General features: G+C 40.6%; 1 protein-coding gene across 8 annotated transcripts in view; it reads right to left on the bottom strand.

The window, feature by feature from the left end:
* The window catches only part of Satb1 (SATB homeobox 1), a 91,336-nt gene that overhangs the window by 50,582 nt on the left and 22,500 nt on the right, over nt 1–18,254 (bottom strand). For all 8 annotated transcript variants that reach the window (XM_048455151.3, XM_048455232.3, XM_085679366.2 and 5 more), the window contains exons 2-5: nt 17,516–17,760; nt 13,829–14,005; nt 12,947–13,073; nt 12,069–12,192 (exon numbers count right to left, since the gene is read on the bottom strand). In XM_048455151.3, coding sequence (XP_048311108.3) covers nt 12,069–12,192; nt 12,947–13,073; nt 13,829–14,005; nt 17,516–17,726 — 639 coding nt within the window. In that variant the 5' untranslated portion in view covers nt 17,727–17,760. The remainder of the gene's footprint in view (nt 1–12,068; nt 12,193–12,946; nt 13,074–13,828; nt 14,006–17,515; nt 17,761–18,254) is intronic.

Raw genomic sequence — 18,254 nt, 5'->3', positions numbered from 1 at the left:
TCTGATTGCTCAGCTTCCAGTCAAAAAAACCAGTTAACCCCCACTATTCCAAAAGTTTTCCAAAATACCCAGAAGCAGGGCAAGCTGGGGAAAGGGAGGAGGATGCCAGGCCTGTTTTACAGGGGTGGGCGGCTGCTCAGCCTTTGCATGTGACAAAGCTCCCAGGAGCCAGGCAGCTAGCAGCTCCCTGGGGTTTCTGAGGGCTCCATGAGGGCCTTGTGCTTCTGCAGGTCTCCTGGCTTTTTAAACAGGACTGCCGGGATCCTAACTTGCTTGGGACTTGGGTGTAGGCTGAGATGGGAAGAGACAGAAGCAGCTTCTACAAAATGGTGGCTCACCCACGTTGAAAGCTTGCCGGCTCCTTCAGCAGACAGGGCAAGGGCTACCACATCTTATTTACACAATTATCTAAATACGATTAAACAGCTGATGGACAAATATTAAACTGGAAAATGTATAGTCATTTCAGCTTAATGTAATCCTCTTTCTGTAAACACCCAAGATGATTTTTTTTCCAACCAGAACAGTCCTGACATCTCATAAGCCTAAGGGTGAATAGCAAGAGATTGTTTTTGATAGTTATAAATATTCAAAAGACATGCGGACCATCTGCTTCCATAATACAGGTAAAGCAAGACTGAAACGGTGGCTGCTGGATAAAAATGATTCTTTTAACAAAGTCTTCCTCTCCTCGAAACTATAAAGACAGATGTCAAAAACTGTTTACACAGAGCAATCAGGAGCGTGTAAAATGTAATATTCCTTTTACACACAGTGCTTGCTAAAGAGGTTTTTTTTTTCTTTTTCTTCCCATCTGTGTGTTGCAACACATTTCTACAAGTTAAAAACATTTTTTTTTCAAACAGATCTCATGAATACCCAAAAACATGCGATCTGGTTTCTGAATGCTAATTAATTTCAGCTAAGGAATTGGAGTATCTTTCCCTGTAGGAAAGAATCTGGGTTTTGAAGTGGAGATCTCCACAGGTTTCACTCTGTGAGGTCAATCTCATGGTCTTCCATCACCTAGAATATACTTATTTGTTCTACCCATGTTTGAAATGAAAACACATCATGGCTGATGTCTTTGGCATAAAGTCGAAAATAACTGTTATCTGAAAGAAAAACCTACACATGGAAAATATACAAAAACAAGAACAAAAAAAATGAACTTTAACTTCTGTCCAGTCTGAATGCTGTGGGAAACTCACGCGTTATTTGCAGTGTTAGAACACTAATTTTTTTTTTAAAGAATGATTTACTTATCTTTTATTTTATGTGCATTGATATGAAGGTGTCAGGTCCCCTGGAACTGGATTTTCAGACAGTTGTGAGCTGCCATGTGGGTGCTGGGAATTGAACCCGGGTCCTCTGGAAGAGCAGTCAGTGCTCTTAACCGCTGAGTTATTTCTCCAGCCCCTAGAACACTAATCTTGACAGAACTTTTTTATTTATTTGTATTAAGGGCAAGGAGGTATTAAACACAACTTTTTAAAATCTACTACATTAACGGCAAGGAGGAATTAACACTTTTTGTAATTTTCAATGAAATGAACATTTTCCCAAACAATACACTGCACTAACTGCCAGCTCATTACTATTTCCTGTTTTTTTTTCCTTTTTTTTTGTTTTTTGTTTTTTATTTGGTTTTGGTTTTTTGTTGTTGTTGTTGTTGTTGTTTTTGGAAAGCACAATTTCCCAAGAATGTGTCCCTCCTCCTAAATCAACACCTGACTACCTATGGATGAATTTTCCTAACAGTTCTTTATATATCTGTGAAAAATTCAAAAGTCAGACTGAAACTTGCCATCAAACATAGTTGAATCAGCTCCATATACAAATCCTGCTGTGACAGAGCCTCTCTGTTAACGGAGTCTTGTTTGAATCCCCAGGCTAAAAAACACCACATACAGAGCCTTTCCTTTGTAAGGCACATCCTATGGGATGGTAGCAGGGCCTGATCATGTAGGAAGAGAGGAGCAAGGACCCATCTGGTGTTTGAGGGTGGGAAGGACATAAATGGACTTCCATTTATGACAGCGAGTGAAAGGATCACGGACAGGATCACGGAGTGCCTGCTGTTAGCTGATGCCCCCCAATTCTTCCCTCTGGAGACTCTACTGCCCTCTAAGCTATTCTCTTGGGGGACACTACCAGAGCACATCTGCAATCTCGATTTGTCACGATAAGATGGGTCTCTTGTAAATTTCTCTTAAGCTCCAGCTGTCAAAGTTTGGGGGAGCTCTTGCCATTCTTGATCATTCCCGGTGCCTGGAAATGGTGTTTTCTTCCAAAGAGGTCAGGACACATCACCAAAAATGAAAAGCCGTTATAAAGTTCTGAAGGAATACCAAAGAAGTGAAAGGAAACACACCCACCTCTACTCTCATTTCCCCAAATGTATTTTCTAAAGGTGAAAACATCATCATTTTGCACAGCACAGGTATCTTAATTACATAACAGCACAAGTTGTAGCTTCCAAAGAAAACACCGGTGCGGTTACTCTGTTTCTTCCATATAATTAAAGTAATTTTATACAAACTCTAGATAATACAACACTTGACCAAATTCTCCATCTTGTCCTCATTTCTTCTACAATAAAACCTCAAACCACTTGCATAAATATGTAAAGAGCTTAAATTGCAAAGTATTTGCCAAAAGGTATATTATTAGTATTAGTAGTAAGGGTATATAATATTTCAACAGAAGTGTACATAATATAGAAAACTGAAAGGTAACCATCACTGCTCCAATCAGTGTTGAGAATCCGTGAGGGGATTGTCTTTCCAGAGACACCAGGGGAGAATCAATTGTGCAATGCACACATCACTCTCAAGCACACCCTGTACACACATCTCTACCTAGAGCTGTGTTTACAGGAAGTTTAAAGCCACTTAACATCTTGCTTGTGATATAATTATTAAAAATATAAATGTTATTGGGTTAAGTATCATATTAACCTAAGTAGACTTTACATGAGCACTTCCTTTAGATATGCCTGCATCTGGGTAAATCTGATTTAGATAAACCTGAAACTCTGCTCATTTAAACACTGGAGGGAGGAGATCAGAGAGATTCCTTCTCTGATGCCCTGTGTGAGTGGCTCATCTTTATAGAAGAAACAATTTCTACTACCTGAACTTAGAAGAGAAAAATCATCAGACTCATTATTAGCTCTTTGGGTCTGACATGGAGCATTTTCGAAAGGCTGTAAAGCATGAAGTAAAAACAAAAACTCTGGGCTTTTGAATAACTCACTTTTCCCAACAGAAGGACTTGTGCTAGGCTCTGAAACTGTCCACAAGAAGACCAACTCTCTCTCTGCATTCTTTCTTCATATGAACATTGTTAGATTTGAAACCACACTGCTTAAACACTGAGTGTATGTATATTGGGGGGAAGGGGCAGGACCTCAGTAAACCTTTGAGCAAACCCTTTTCATTCCCTGACAAAGTAAGATCTGACTTCCAGTCTGCTGGAGCTCCACTATGGGGTCTACACTCTGCATTCTCCTATGACTGTTCTCTCACAGGAAACTAAAAGAGGAAGCCTGCCCTTGATGTCCATGTTTTGCTTAACACTCTTGGCTCTCAGACAAAATTTCCCACAACTACTACGTAAATGTAAACCAATGTCACCTCTAGATTAAACATAAAGGAAAATATCTGGCTTCAACCCTATCAATGTTAGGAAAATCCTTCAGTTTAGGATCAATGCTGTTGGTCATGACCTCTAAGTAAAATGACCCAACAACATTGGGAAGGACTGCATGGCATACAAGTGCAGGTGACTCTAGACCTTCACACAGCCAAGTGTAGATTGGACATTTAGAGCTCTAAATGACGTCTGCCATGCCAGGCCCTGGCTTTAGAGCAGCCACGGAGGAGGGAGGTGAGGCATTCACATTGGCAGCATCAGCACCTGTCCGTAAATCACTGGGCTGTTATTGAAACCCATCCCACCCCCTGGTCTTTCCCTTAAGAAAATGAACAAATGGAAGTAACAGTTAAAAGAAAAGGAAAATGTGGGTCTTGAATAGGGCACAGTTGAAACTACCCTGAAAAAGCAAAGGTGCATGTAATAATGCTAGAAATCTGTCAACGAAGCTTGTGCTTCATGGTGATAGACGGTTAGCTCATTTTTAGCAGTCTTCAGACTGCTGAGCCTCTGGACTCCCAAGACTACTGTTCTGCTTAAAATCAGGTAAGTGCTGCAACCTCTGCAGAACACAAACACCAGATAACCCACAATGCAATAAGCTCTCCTAAGCAAAGCTCAGGAGTCATTTGCTCTTGGTTAGGTAAACTTCACAGGAAGAGCTAAGTATAACCGGAAACAATTTGCAAAGTAGGATACTGCAGAAAAGAATGTCTACAAAGCTCTTCCAACACAACTGTTAATATCACCCATAAAATAAATGTACAGCCATCATATGATGATGTCTTAGTGCAGCAGAAATTCCTGAATTCTTGCGATGTGCCAGGATCTGTGCTTGCTAGAATGGGCAAAGATCCTGGGGCCTGTGTGATACTCAGCAGGGAAGACTCGCCGAGCACAAACCAGAATCCATGCAGTGGGAAATGAGAACTAACTTCAGGAAGTTGTTTTCTGACCTCCACATAAATACCATGACATGATCCTACCAAAACAAAAACAAAAACAAGACAAAACAAAACAAAACCCAGCTTTGGTCTATTGACAGTCAATTTCTGTCAAGTCTTCTCAGAACAACCTGGAGTGCTTGGGAAGAGGGTGAAGTCGTTAATGAGGTAACACCCTCTTTGACACTAAGGTATCAAATCTGTTTAATTTGCAAATGGACATAAATCAATAACAGATTTAAAGATTGGAGAACACAGTTTCTAACCCCCCTCACTTTCATTAGAAATGTCATAATTTTATAATGATTTTAAAGCTAAAAGTATTTGTTAAAGTTTTGAATGAATTATATATATGATCCTTTACTTTTCTACAAAAGAAAAGTTTTTGGTTGTTTACATTAATAAAAAAGAAAAAAGACTGAATCAAAATATATCTAAAATGCTTTTTTTATTATTTTTTTTTAATGAGTTTCTCTGTAGTTTTGGAACTCACTCTGTAGACCAGGCTGGCCTTGAACTCACAGAGATCCTTCTGTCTCTGCCTCCAGAGTGCTGGCATTAAAAGCATGTGCCACTACTGCCTGGCTGGTTTTGTTTTGTTTTTGACAGTTTCTTTGTGTAGCCGTGGCTGTCACAGCGACCTGCCCACATCTGCCACCAGAGCGCGGGGATGAAAGATGTGAGTCACCATTGCCTGGTTACAAGCTATTCTTAAACCATGTGATACACAGAAACGTGATTTTAAGCCACTCATGCCATTGGACAAACAACTCAACTTATTGTCCACTTTTGAACTGAGAATCAATGCTCACAGTAACGATTCCATCCCCTCCCTCCTCTCCTGCGGAAATCGGAGCGCGGAAAGTCAGTTGCTCCTGTTTCTGGCAATCACGATGCTTGCGCTTGTTCACTACACTGATGAAGGAAAGGGTTTTCTGGACTCGCTCTGTAGACCAGGCCGGCCCTGAACTCAGAGACCCGCCTGCCTCTGCTTCCCCAGTACTGGGACTAAAGGTGTGCCCGTCATCCAGCCCACAGTCCTCTGATGCTTCTGTAGCACCCTTCATGCACACATCCCAGGGTGTTTTACAGTCGTTATGAGTTAAAATTAAAACCAAAGCACATACAATTCCTAATAGAAGTGTTTTAAAACTGCTAAAGAGAACAAATAACTTTTAAGTCTAAATTTAAAGTCCCAGCAGCCAGCATGTTCCTTGTCTCAGTAGGCAGCGAGCTGCAGAGCCAGGCCGCTGCTCCCGTTATGTTGAAGGCCTGCTTGTTTCTTTATACTCAGAGTATGTTATAATCAGGCGGTTTCCCAGGAAAGAGGCAGAAACCAGTTTGTGTATCTGTTTGATTATTCTGAACCAGAAGAGTTTGTTAGGGGTCCAAATCTGGCACTGAACTAAAGTGCATTTAACAAGCAAATCTGGATAAAGACCAACTTGAAACTTCAGTACCAAGAAGGGAAATGTTCAAGGACTATCTCAAACTAGTTCTGTTTAACAAGGAAATTAGCTTGGTTAGCACGATTTGGTTGTCAGTATTCTCTTTAACAATTAGAAAGTAGTGTTTAATAGCCATTCTCTCAGTCTAGGTCTTTTCTCAAGCCTCCCAAAGCTCACGAAGGCACAGAGCCATGTTCTCACGATGTGGTTTTCTCCTGTGTTGGTGATTCTGAGCTCAAAGGCAACCTACTCACAGGTTAAAAAAAAATCTGTTAGGTGAGAATGAAGTATCTACACATTATTACACACATGAAATTGGCATGGCTTGAATTCTTCATACTTCACTATTGTGAAGATAGAGCCAATGAGATATTTGGGATTAATTCTTTTACATTAGACCGTTGCTTTGTTAAGGTTAGCTTTTAGGATTAACAGATTTGAAGGTTGGAGAAAACTAGCCGAGCTACTACAAAATTCTACCTATCTAAATCATCTAAGAATGGGCCTCATTTAAAAAAACAAAAACAAAAAAACCCTTGTAATCTGGGGGATGTCTTCTTGTACTTTAGACATACTGCAATATTGCTAAATGGAAAAAGTAATGTCCTGACTGGTTTAAATGGACAAAAAGTTAAATTATGGAAAGTTGTGCCAATTAACATAGATACCTACGGAGAGCTAACTTGTCAATTACATAATGCAGCCCACCACTGACAATGGTGGTTACCAATTAACAATCAAATAACAGCTTACTAATTTAGCAAGTAGTTCAGCATCTGGCAAAGCAAATACTAATAACAAATATTAATAGGCAGATTCCCCTCTGTGAGTTCGAGGCCAGCGTGGTCTCATAGTGAGTGTCAGGATGATATAGAGAAACCCTGTCTCCAAAAATAAAAATAAATAAATAAACAAGCAAACAAATGTCAGATTCCAAGGTTACTAGGACTGAGGGAACCTCTGGAACTCTAAAAAGAAGAGGAAGTCGTCCAGGGAGCTGCCCTCAAAGCAGCATGGTGCTCAGTCACTGATGCAACTGCGACCTCTGCAGCAGGAGGGGTAAGGACATCAAGCAGAAAACTGTTATTCTTCAGGGTAACGGCCCTTACACTCTTGTCCATCATGGAAGACCCACCTGGTGACAACAAATCTGAGACATGGAACTGCCTACTAGACCCAACAAAAATGCTAACCTTAACCAGTGATCTTCAAATCAAAAGGCCATCATGGGCTCAACCACACACACTGACCCTGCAGATGTGAAGAGCTGAAGGGATGTGGCCAGAGCTCAAGACTGTATACTCAGAATTCTGGATCCTCACAAACAGTCTTGTTCAGCAGACACCCCCAACCCCACCCGACAACTTAAACCACTCCCCAGTCTCTAAACAGTCAACACACAAAAACCCATGTGGGAGAAGATTCTCCACAGCTGGAATAAAGGCAATGGATCCCTTCAAGTCCATACCAGAACTCCAAGAAAGAGAGTGTATTGTGTATACCTGGAACTACCTTTATCTGTGTATGTGATCAAAAAGACCCTTGGTTTACATCCTGGGCTCTGATTTGGAAATTATCGTTGTCATGGGCACCCATCCAAACAGTCTGTGCCCGAGGTTCCTCATCTAAACATGGGGCTAGAATTCTCTGCTACTAAGAGAAAGAGCGACACTTGGTACATTAGAAGCACCACAGAGTTAACTATACATGACTTTTCAGCTACTTAGAAGGATGCCTGATACACCGGCAGCCTGTCAATATGTTTTAAAAGTTTAATATATATTTTGGAATGAACAAATGTATTAATATGTGAATACATTTCATAATGTTATGTGAAATGTGATATATGAATACTGATGATATCCTCAGGAAATGTGACTATTAATATTTTAAAAGTTAAGAAAGATGTCATTTTAGTTCATATAAATACAAAAAACAAAGTACAAGGTTTTTATTTTGTTTTTAGAAAAACACACTGTATTCATATATTAGATCTGAACACTAGATTCAGTGTTATCTACTGATGGGACACCAAGTGAGTTGTTTACCAAATGCCTGTGGAGATTGTCACCAGCCCATTCACAGGCTAACTGTCATGGGGAAAAGAGAGCATTTTACTATCCATTTTGCAAACAACTAATAATAACAATAATTTTTAAAATCCAAGATTTCTTGACAGATGCAGTCAGGAGAAGGAGATCTGGGAAACTGTTTCTGTCGTGTGGTTTACTAGACGGAGTATTCAAGTCTGTTTCTGTGTCTTTGGAAACTGAAAATAAAAATGGCAATTCTCATTCACTTTACAAGGACATGGCTGGGAGTTATCTTTTCTCCAGGTAAAAATGAAACAGAAAGCAATCCCAAGGTCTGAAATACTGGGATGAGTGCAGATGTGATGGAGGAGGAGAGGCTTAAGCACTCCAGGAAGCAGACTGAGATAAAATCAGGGCCATCTGACCTCAACATCTCTAGAAAGAAACATTAATTAGGCAGAAATAAGAATTGTCTTTTTCTTATGGTACCTTTAACAAAATAATTTGTCCTTGTAGCAATGTATATATTCATCTAATGTTTGATTGGATTCAGTATCTAAAACTCTAGGGAAAACAAGCAACCAATTTAATGTTTTATTGTAAATCAAAATATTTACTTTTATAATTCCCAATTTACATCCTAAATCCATAACCCTCGAAAGTTTCATGACAACAGGCTTTTCTGTTCCAGAATCAGACTGTTTTCTTCTATGTAGTTGCCATTCAGAACGCAACAGCCGACCTATCTAACCACAGCCACTGAAAAACGCAAAGGCAACAACAAAGCATCCAATCTCAGATCTATAATGAGCTAAGCATTTTTAACATCCTAGAACATTTTACAAAAATAAACAAGCACGTGATACAGAGAACTTAATAAACACATGTCACTCTGCTTCGACAGATTATGGTAGGAAAGTACTAACAGATAGAAAGGCATGAGCTATGAATCAAGCCACATACTACTTACGGAATCCCTCTGCAGCTGGAGAAACCCTTAGAAATATTAGCAGAGTAAACACTGTTGTATCAAAACCTAAGCACCCATTGAAAGAATCATCACCTATTTTTAAACGTACCATTGGGCAAGGACACGGATAGAGCAAATCAGGACTCAGATCAGTCATTAACCAGCACCTTTAGTTTAATCTATAGGAGCTCCCACATTGTCAAAGGGTTCTAAGAACCCAGGATCAACTGGACATTTGCTTAGCTTCTAGTATCAGCTGATCCTCCTGGGAGTGCCTGAGTCAGGGCCTGCTCCCCAGGCAAGTTCTAGTAAGACCGAATCCTGATCCCTTCCACCCTCTCTCTCCCAGCAATAGAATTTCAACCTAACATGTTATTTAGGGATCCTGTATCCATTCTTGTTACTGAAATATTTTAATATATTAAAACAAAACCCTTCACTATTTAACAAAACTTTTTAACATATTTAACAAAACCTTTAAAGTCCATAGCGACATATTCCTATTAAATAATGTGCTAAATGTTCTCATGAAAATGAATCAGAAATTGCATGGAGAAGCAGGGTGAAGCACCACTGGGCATCAGGCTGCTTTCTGTACATGAACAGTATTAATCGGCTAGGCATTTTCCAACACAGTATTTCTATCACCAATCTCAAATACAAAAGGAAGAGCAGTTTTGACAAGCTCAGTATATACTTTGGGTGTAGGTGTTAGGAAGTCTTTATCAGTCATCTTTCCTACCTTCACCATGAAACCAAAAGGGAAGGAGCTACTCACGCAAACATTCTGAGTATCGAAATCATGGGCTCATGCTGGAGAAACCAAAGATGATGTTACAGTGCATTAAAAACTTCATTTGGAGTTCAGTCTTTCCGAACACTAATTTTCAGTATCTGTTACTTCTGCTAACATGTGCACAATTACTTCCAATGATATTTTTAGAAAGGGAAGATTGCCACTATAGCTTAGGTTGCAATTTCAGCCGAGGTCAGTCACTTAGCTATGGTGATGGGGTCCTCTTCTGAAGACCTCACTTTAGAAATTCATCAGTATGGAGCACACCTTTTATCCCAGAACTCAAGAGGCAGAGACAGGCAGATCTCTGTGAGTTCAAGGCTAGCCTGGTCTACAGAGAGAGTTGCAGGGTGGCTAAGGCTACATAACAGACACCCTGTCTCAAAAAAAAACCAAAATAAATAAATAAGAAAGAAAGAAAAGGAGAGAGAGGGAGAGGGAGAGGGAGAGAGAGAGAGAGAGAGAGAGAGAGAGAGAGAGAGAGAGAAAAGAAATCCACCAGTATACAGCTTCAAGACTAATCCTCGAATTTCCTCTTATCATTCTGCTTACTGTGATGACTGCCTATGCTCAATTCATTTCTCACAATGGCGTTAAGCAAATCCATAATTCATGTATAAGGTACAAGAGACGGAGTTTACTGGCTAAATGTGACTGTACAATAAATTCATGCACCAGATCCTCGTCCCCAGCTCACAGAGCAGACCTTTAGTCTTTTCTTGAGCTGACTTCCAAAATCAGAGGGACACTGGGTCACAGGCAGATACAGGATACTGCTACATGGGGTGTTCAGAAATCTGAGCAAAAACAACAACAACAACAAAATGGTTCATTCTAGGTCCTTCTCACAATTTTCAAATGCTAAGAACCAAGCAGTACGTCCTCTGGATTGTCTTCAAAGCCCGGTCCCAGAAGTCAGTCGCTCTGCTTCTGTATGCCACCAGGCTGACTTAACTGCTGCAAATTCACTTAACCAGAAACTAAAAGTGAACAAGACAGATAGTTGCTGATGGGATAAATGAACTGATTTTTTAAAAATTTGCTCTCAAATACAAAAAAAAATGAACATTTAATAAGAGAGAACAGGTGATCTGTGCTACAGCCTAATCTAGAATTGCTCCTTTCCTAAATTGCTAACATCAAGGCAGAGCTGGAGGCCTCTAATGGAGCAGGGCTGAATGCATGGGCTTCCCCTTCAGGTACCCAGGCATCCTCAGGCGCCCTGCACTACAAATACCTACTGCTTAGGGTCATAAAAAACAAGCCCTGAGACCAGTTTCACTCCAGAAATGTTCATGCAGAGCAGCACAAGATGACTGGCGACTAATATTCATAAGTACATCTTCAACTAGAATTAAAAGAAACTTTAAGCAAGCACCCCAACTAATACTATAACATAGAATGACTTTAACAATGCGAGGGTAGTGCACCCCACTCTGTGCTGACATAAGCCCAGTCTGAGCACAAAGGATGTTGGGTTTCATACTTGGCAAACCTAGAATCTTAGTTGTCCTCTACCAAAATCCATGCCAGAAAATGAAATGCAACAATAAGAAATCTGTCTCATTTCAAAATTCCCTAATGGTAAAATAAGCATCTCAAGAAAAAAAGATGTCCATTTTTAAATAGTGAACTAATTCTTCAAAATTGGTTATAAACTCCTAATGGACAGTAACTATGAACCTTTTGTTCCAGGCAAGAAATTTCTTATATTTATAATTAACATACATACATAATTTACAATTATTTCAGCAAACACTTTCTCATTTTATAATAGAGCAAACACCATGATTTTATATAGCCAGCATGCTGAAGTTATGAACAGTAACACTGACACCAGGTTACATCCATCCTCAACCAAAGCTGAGGTCTTACAACTGCACATAGCCTTAGAGAGGGTTCGGAGGACTCAGCAGTGGACCTAAAAATGAGCTGGCAGTGTGATGTCTTCTGCAGGACTAGTTTGGGTTTTTTGTTTGTTTCTGTTTTTGTTTTGTTTTGTTTTTTGACACAACCCCCGCCCCCCAGCCCCAAGGGAGAAAGGGCTTTAAAAACTCTGTTCAGAATGAATAAGGCAGGTTTATATACCAGTGGTCAAATCACTAAGCACTGTTAGCAAATTCTTGCTTCAGATACCAGTTGCTTGAAACCAGAGATCCCATCAGCCCTCGAGTGGTGGCTGCCCATGATGTCTTATTATTATGACACGCTAGTGAGTACCTGTGAAAGGGGGCACTCCTTGGCCAGCGAACTCTGATTCATATCTTTCAGTAAGTCCTTCAGAGCATTCCTTACTGTGGTGTGCGACCATTGTTCGGGAGGCAAGTCTTCTAGTTTGGGGCAACTATTTGAGACATAGATTAGAAAGGGGATTATTACAGGATTGCATCCTGCTGCAGAACATTCCTTTAAGACAGACAGATTTCATTTTGCGAATCAAACAGATGCATCTGGAGATTGCTCTCGGTCTCCTGATTGTTCCGATTAGTTAATTACTTTATACAACACATCTGCTGTATCGATGCATGAATTATACATCAGCTGCCTGTGGTGGCTATTTTTTCATGTTACTTCTACCTTCCTGCTCTGATGCGCTTGGGAAGACAATTTAAGGTGTACTGCTTTCTCGGAGCCACCAGGAAAAGCATTAACGTATTAACTGATTTCCCCCCACTACTCTGTTCACACGAATTAAAATGGCAAAAATACAGATATAAGTAAATAAGATCATGGCAAAGCGAATAAGGCATTCTTTCACAAAATGTACACAGATGGCACTGTTCATGATATGCAAAAATATTTTTTTCTTAAGTAAACTTTATGTAAAATGCCTTCTTGTAATGCATCATTTAATTGACTAAAAGTAAAAAGTCTTATCTTTTGAACGCATGTAAAAAATGCAGAAATTTCAAGAGAGGGAGATGATTTCAAAGTCATACATTGAAGCTGGAGAAAATAACAGAAGGGGTAAAGTTACCAAATTAATCTGGATTAGCATGTCTCAAACCCCCGAGTAAACAGAAACTGCAAGCTGGCTAGAGAAGCTTTATGTCCACACAGGCAGGCCGAGAATTTCCCTTGAACTGCTGCTGACTCACCTGTGTAACTGGATTTTGAGTGTGACCACATGATACACATCTTGAAGCATATCCGCTACCGTAGCGTCAGGGGCATCTGTCACATATGACAGTGGAACTGGGTTCCACTTCCCAACCTGGATGAGCCCTAATCCAGATAAAGAGGGACAAGCTTAGTGCTGGCTCTCAGACCCAGAGAAAGGTGGCTATGTTCTTCTGCACTGCCACCCCCACAAGCAATACTGTTATTTCTGTCTGAATGATTCCCTTTCCCTCAAAAAGGCAGGTCAATGAAGATATCCGCAGCACAGCTTTCCAAATTGTGAAATTATGTAAATGACTATAGGGGTTGTTTATTATTTTGGAAATAAATACCCATCAATTAAACCTATGCATCAGGCCATGTTGTCCTAACTTACAGGAAGTTCTAATAAGACATAGCTGAACCGGTTTTAAATGGCTTTATGATTTAGATAAGATTCCCTATTGCAGTGGGAATCAACATTGAAAAATACTTTACAGCCCATAAAACCATCAGAAACAGAATAAAAGAAACAGAACTAGATATTCAGTCATAGATGCAAATTGACTCTCAGCAGTCCATCTGCTCAAATACGCTCCTCACTTCCTCGTGGGTCCTCAGTGGAGCAGATTATTAAGGTCAATAAGCATACTAATGATTCAGCTGAAGTAATTTAAAAAAAAAATTTACCTCGACATTCCACATGAGCAAAATGTGTGTTAACTAAACCAAACTGAATTAAGCTAATTTTTAAAGCCACAGTCTATAAGGAACCAACATAAAGCATAGGCTGCAGCTCTCAGAATAAAATGTTCTCTGCTTTGTCTGAGAGGCAAACAGGAGCGCCAGCAACTTCCCAGCCCCAGGAGTGCACCATTTACCTTTGGCCTGGGCAGCAGAGCTGTGCGAATAGCCTAGAGACAGCAACGCCATCTCTATCAGCTGGTTGAAAAGCATATCCTTCCTCACCAACACAAATTCCGCGTGCTCCTCCTTGCAATCATACTCAATGGCGTTTTCATAATGTTCCACCACACAGAAAACTGGGAGCATGGTTCCTATCAAAAAGACAGCAAAAAAGACAGAAACCCGACAATCTTGAGAAACAGTCTGGAAGGGGGACACCTAAGCTATGAAAATAAATCGTTTGCACAGGGAGAGAAACAACAGAGCTCCCCAGGCAGACTGGGGAGAGACACAGGCACACAGACAAACACGCAGTTGCTCACTGTTTAAAAGTTGCAAAGGAAATGCTTCCATTTCCTTCACTTGAACTTGGTCCTACGGTAAGGCAGGCTCGCCTCTCGTTGTAACAGTTTATCTCCCAAGCAGTGAATGCACAATCACTGCTCTGACCAAACAATAATGCTGCCGAGAGACAACTAAGTGTCTGGTCTAATCTGCTGCAAGGGCCTTACAGCCCTTGTCTTCAGAGGGCCCACCTTCCTACTGTATACACGCTTCTTCTGCCAATAACAGCTTTCACTAGCTTGTGTCCAAATTATCTGACCATACAATCATTTCTCTGCCCTTTTCCGTATTTCCTCTAACTGGTTCCATAAAAGGAACACAAACCCTAACCAAATCAATCCTCACAGACACTATTTCAAGGCACGTAAAGTAGGAAACTTACACTTCTGTAACTACCTAACCCATCTACCTGAGGGAAAAGACATGACAGCAGCCTAAGTCTTAAACACTGACAGTGTCTGCCCAGGAAATATGATAAAGATGGCCGAGAGGGAGAGGAAAGCTGGCCTTCCTGAGAGGCATGAGCAGCAGACACCGATGGTCGAATGCGTCTCTGCTGCCTTCCTTCCATCCACTGCAGCAACTCAGTGGCCCAGGCCACACCACTGTTGGGAAAGAGGCTTGGTCTACAAGCTGGAAGCCATCTGCAGTGGCACTCAAGGTATTAGTGCAGTGCACTGTCAGATTTCCAACCGTTACAGAAAAGGGTTAAAAACAGATGCATCTGAACAGTACTGTGGCACACTGCCAGGAGGGCATCATCTTTAGCATAAATGATGACAAGGGTTACTTTAACAGGGCACCCAGGACCCCAATTAGTTCTACAGTATCCCTGCCTATATCGGCTCCATAGCCTGGACTCATGGACTCACAGATCCCTAACTTCTGAAGGTTTCAGTGCCTATCGACCGCTGCTGAGAACCAGCATTTCCCACTGCCAGAGAGACCCTTTACAAATTCTCTACTTGCTTGTTTCTGCTGAACAAAAGCCGGCCATAAAACAGCTACATCTTCCCACATGTGTGTCTTCACCAAAGCTCTGTGAACTGTTCACAAGAGATTCCAGCTCTGACAATTAAACCCCTTTAGGTTTACTCAGAAAAGCTCGCAAACTCATTCGGAAGTACCAGCAGGCTAGGCATGAAAAACAAGCCGTAGAGCTTGCCAATATTCTTGTCATTCATTCAGCTGTTTTATACCAGAGAGAGAACCCGTCAGGGATCAGAAGAGAACTTGGGGAGACCGCAGCAAAAATAGCAATATGCAAACTGGTGATTTCTTCCTTGGCTTGAAGGTATTTTGGCAAAATCTCTTAAACAAATAAAAACACCCCAGCCCTTTTTTTAGGGCTTTCTCAGCTTAGCCACAATTTTTATCTAGCACCTGTCAAACAGAAACCATGCACATAAAAAATAAGATTTAAAGAAAAAAAAAAACTACTGAAAGGCTTAGAATTTTTTTTGCTTTTTGTATTAAGCACAGAACCTTCCACAATTAAACTATATTTTTAAGATATGGAATTTTGAATGTAATACATTTTTTTTAAAGCATTTGAGCAGGAATGAGACAACCACGCTCTGGTTCCTTCTCTCTGTCACTGGTATCTGTTGGGTGAGCAAGCCAGAAACATGCATACTGGTTTCTATCTCATGGAATCAAACAGAGGTGTCGAACAGGGAGTAGCTTCTCAGACCTCAGCTCTATGAAATAACTGAAACCTTTTCAAACCACTGAAACAGCCTGGGTTGACTCTGTGTTTTATTGATCAAATTTAAAGGTGCCTTATAGATAATAAAGGTGGCTACAGATACGGTAGCAACAGGATCATCTAATTACAAACCTGGTGCTAGATCGTCTCGAGAACTGTCACGGTTGCCCTCCTGTTAAAGGGAGTAATATTAAACAGGAGCCTTCGCTGACTGTCTGATTATTCAAGCTGGTGTTTGGCCAGACTTCCAACTACAGCAACTTCCTAGCCCTCCAGCATTAGAAAGGGAGAGTACTGGTCACTGCTGAAAGTTAAAAATACCACATGATTTAAACCTGAAGGCAGTCTTAGAGGCTTCTGCTGGAGGTTTATGAGCCTGTGTAAACAGCACGGCTGCCATAAGGAGCAGTGGAGTCTGTAGAATCCTTGTCTAAAACTGTCCTGGCATTAAAGTTTGCTGTGCAAATATCACATAATACCAGAGACAGCTGAAATCTCCTATTTAGGAATTTATGGAACTTGTGTGTTTGCAGGCGTCAGAAAGTCTTTTTTATAGAGCCTCAGCGCTACACAGTACAATATTAATGCACTCTGTTTGAAAAGCCATAATAAATTATATTTTTAATGCTCTTACCCCGGCTTAAGGATGCATACATTCTTGGCAAACAATCAATAAATAGGGTAATCACGAGTAGAGGCCAAAGAATTTGCTGAGGTGCTGTTTTTCCATTTTTAATAGATAAAGATCTAACAATACGGACTGCTGTGTCTGTTTATTTCAGGATCAATATATTCTTTGTTTTCACCAAACCAAGGAAAAAAATAAATGATTGTATGGTAAATGTTATGCATCAAACACAATGAAATTCCTCAGCCCCCTAACTTTCTCTACTTAATATTCGGGGTTGGTAAAGATGGCATTTTTATTCTTTGCTCAGAAAAGCACACACAAAAAAAATCTGACTCCTATGTATTATTCAATGAAAAAATAAAGATAGCCCACAGAGCAACTGCCCTGTTGGGACAACACAGGCAAAGTTGTTAAAACTCCACCAATTTAATCTTGGTAGAAAATCACTTGTTTATTTTTCCCTTTATAAACTTGCCCAAATTTTCCTTTCCTTTACCAAAAATTCTCAAGTATAGAAGAAATTAACTAGAATCAGCAAGTTTTTCCACTGTTAAATAATTACTTTGCTCTTCAGAAAATAAACCACGATAAATTCCATCACAAATCTTTGCTCTCATGTCAGATCCATGTCCTGAAATCCCCTCACAGTTAGAATCCCAGGAAAAAAACCTGGGTGATTCTCGAGCAGACTCAGCGTTGTGCTCTCCATCAGCGTAAGTTCAACGAGCAGCCACCTGCACATCTGTAGCTGCAGAACTACCCACCTCTGTAAGGAGACTGCGGAAAGACCACGCAAAGACAAGCACTCACACTTTCAAAACATGATTGACACGACAGCCCAGGATGTCACTTAATTTTACATCAGAAAGATATCTAGGAAAAGACTATACACAGCATATTCCAGCCCCACACCTCCACGCAGGGTGGCCTTGGGCAGACACCAAACAGCTTTCCAGGATTCAGCTGGCAAGTATTTACCTTTTCTAAGGTTGGTTTTCATCAGATGGCCCGAGTGTTTCAAAGGCACTCCCTGCATCTTTGCACCTGTGCTCCCCAGCCTTCCTCTTCCTAGTGGGCTCCCGTTCTGCTCCAGGCGGGCAATCTTGGCTGGTGGACCCTTCGGATCGCTCACATTGTTAGACATTTCTGAATGCTCTTTCCCCTGAGTTGCCTCGTTCAAATGATCCATACTCAGTCACTGTCTTACAGATCACCTGGCAGAACTGGAAAAGAAGACGTTATCAGTGGGTGGAGGGCTGCAGTTATGCCTGCCCCATACACGTCTCATCCCTAGACATTTCCCTCCATACACACATTTGTGCAACTACGTAATGATCTACAAGGTTATGCTTCTATCTAAATTAACAAAATATTGTGGAATCTGTACCAATGTACGTGAATAAAACAGTAATTTCTCAGCTAAAACTATGAGGAAAATGGGCTTACTTTCAGAACAAGAATACCATAAGGAAAAAAGAAAATAACAAGTTATATTCATGTACTCTCAATTTTTAAAAAATTAAAAATTCATGACAGGCTATGACTATAATACTTCTAATGGAGGATGGAAAGACTACAGTGTGAAGCACCAAGCTCCCTAGGAGCTTACACTCTAACGTGCATTGCCATCGATGCTCCAAACGAGAACTTCAGCAGACACTGCAAACACCCAACACCACTTGCTTTATGAGCTAAAGCAGCGAGAAGTTTTCTGCTT

The sequence above is a fragment of the Myodes glareolus genome, chromosome 18, assembly GCF_982192425.1.
Source record: "Myodes glareolus chromosome 18, mMyoGla1.1, whole genome shotgun sequence".
Taxonomy (NCBI): domain Eukaryota; kingdom Metazoa; phylum Chordata; class Mammalia; order Rodentia; family Cricetidae; genus Myodes; species Myodes glareolus.
The sequence above is the reverse complement of the archived record's forward strand: the minus strand, read 5'-3'. Positions and strand labels throughout refer to the sequence as shown.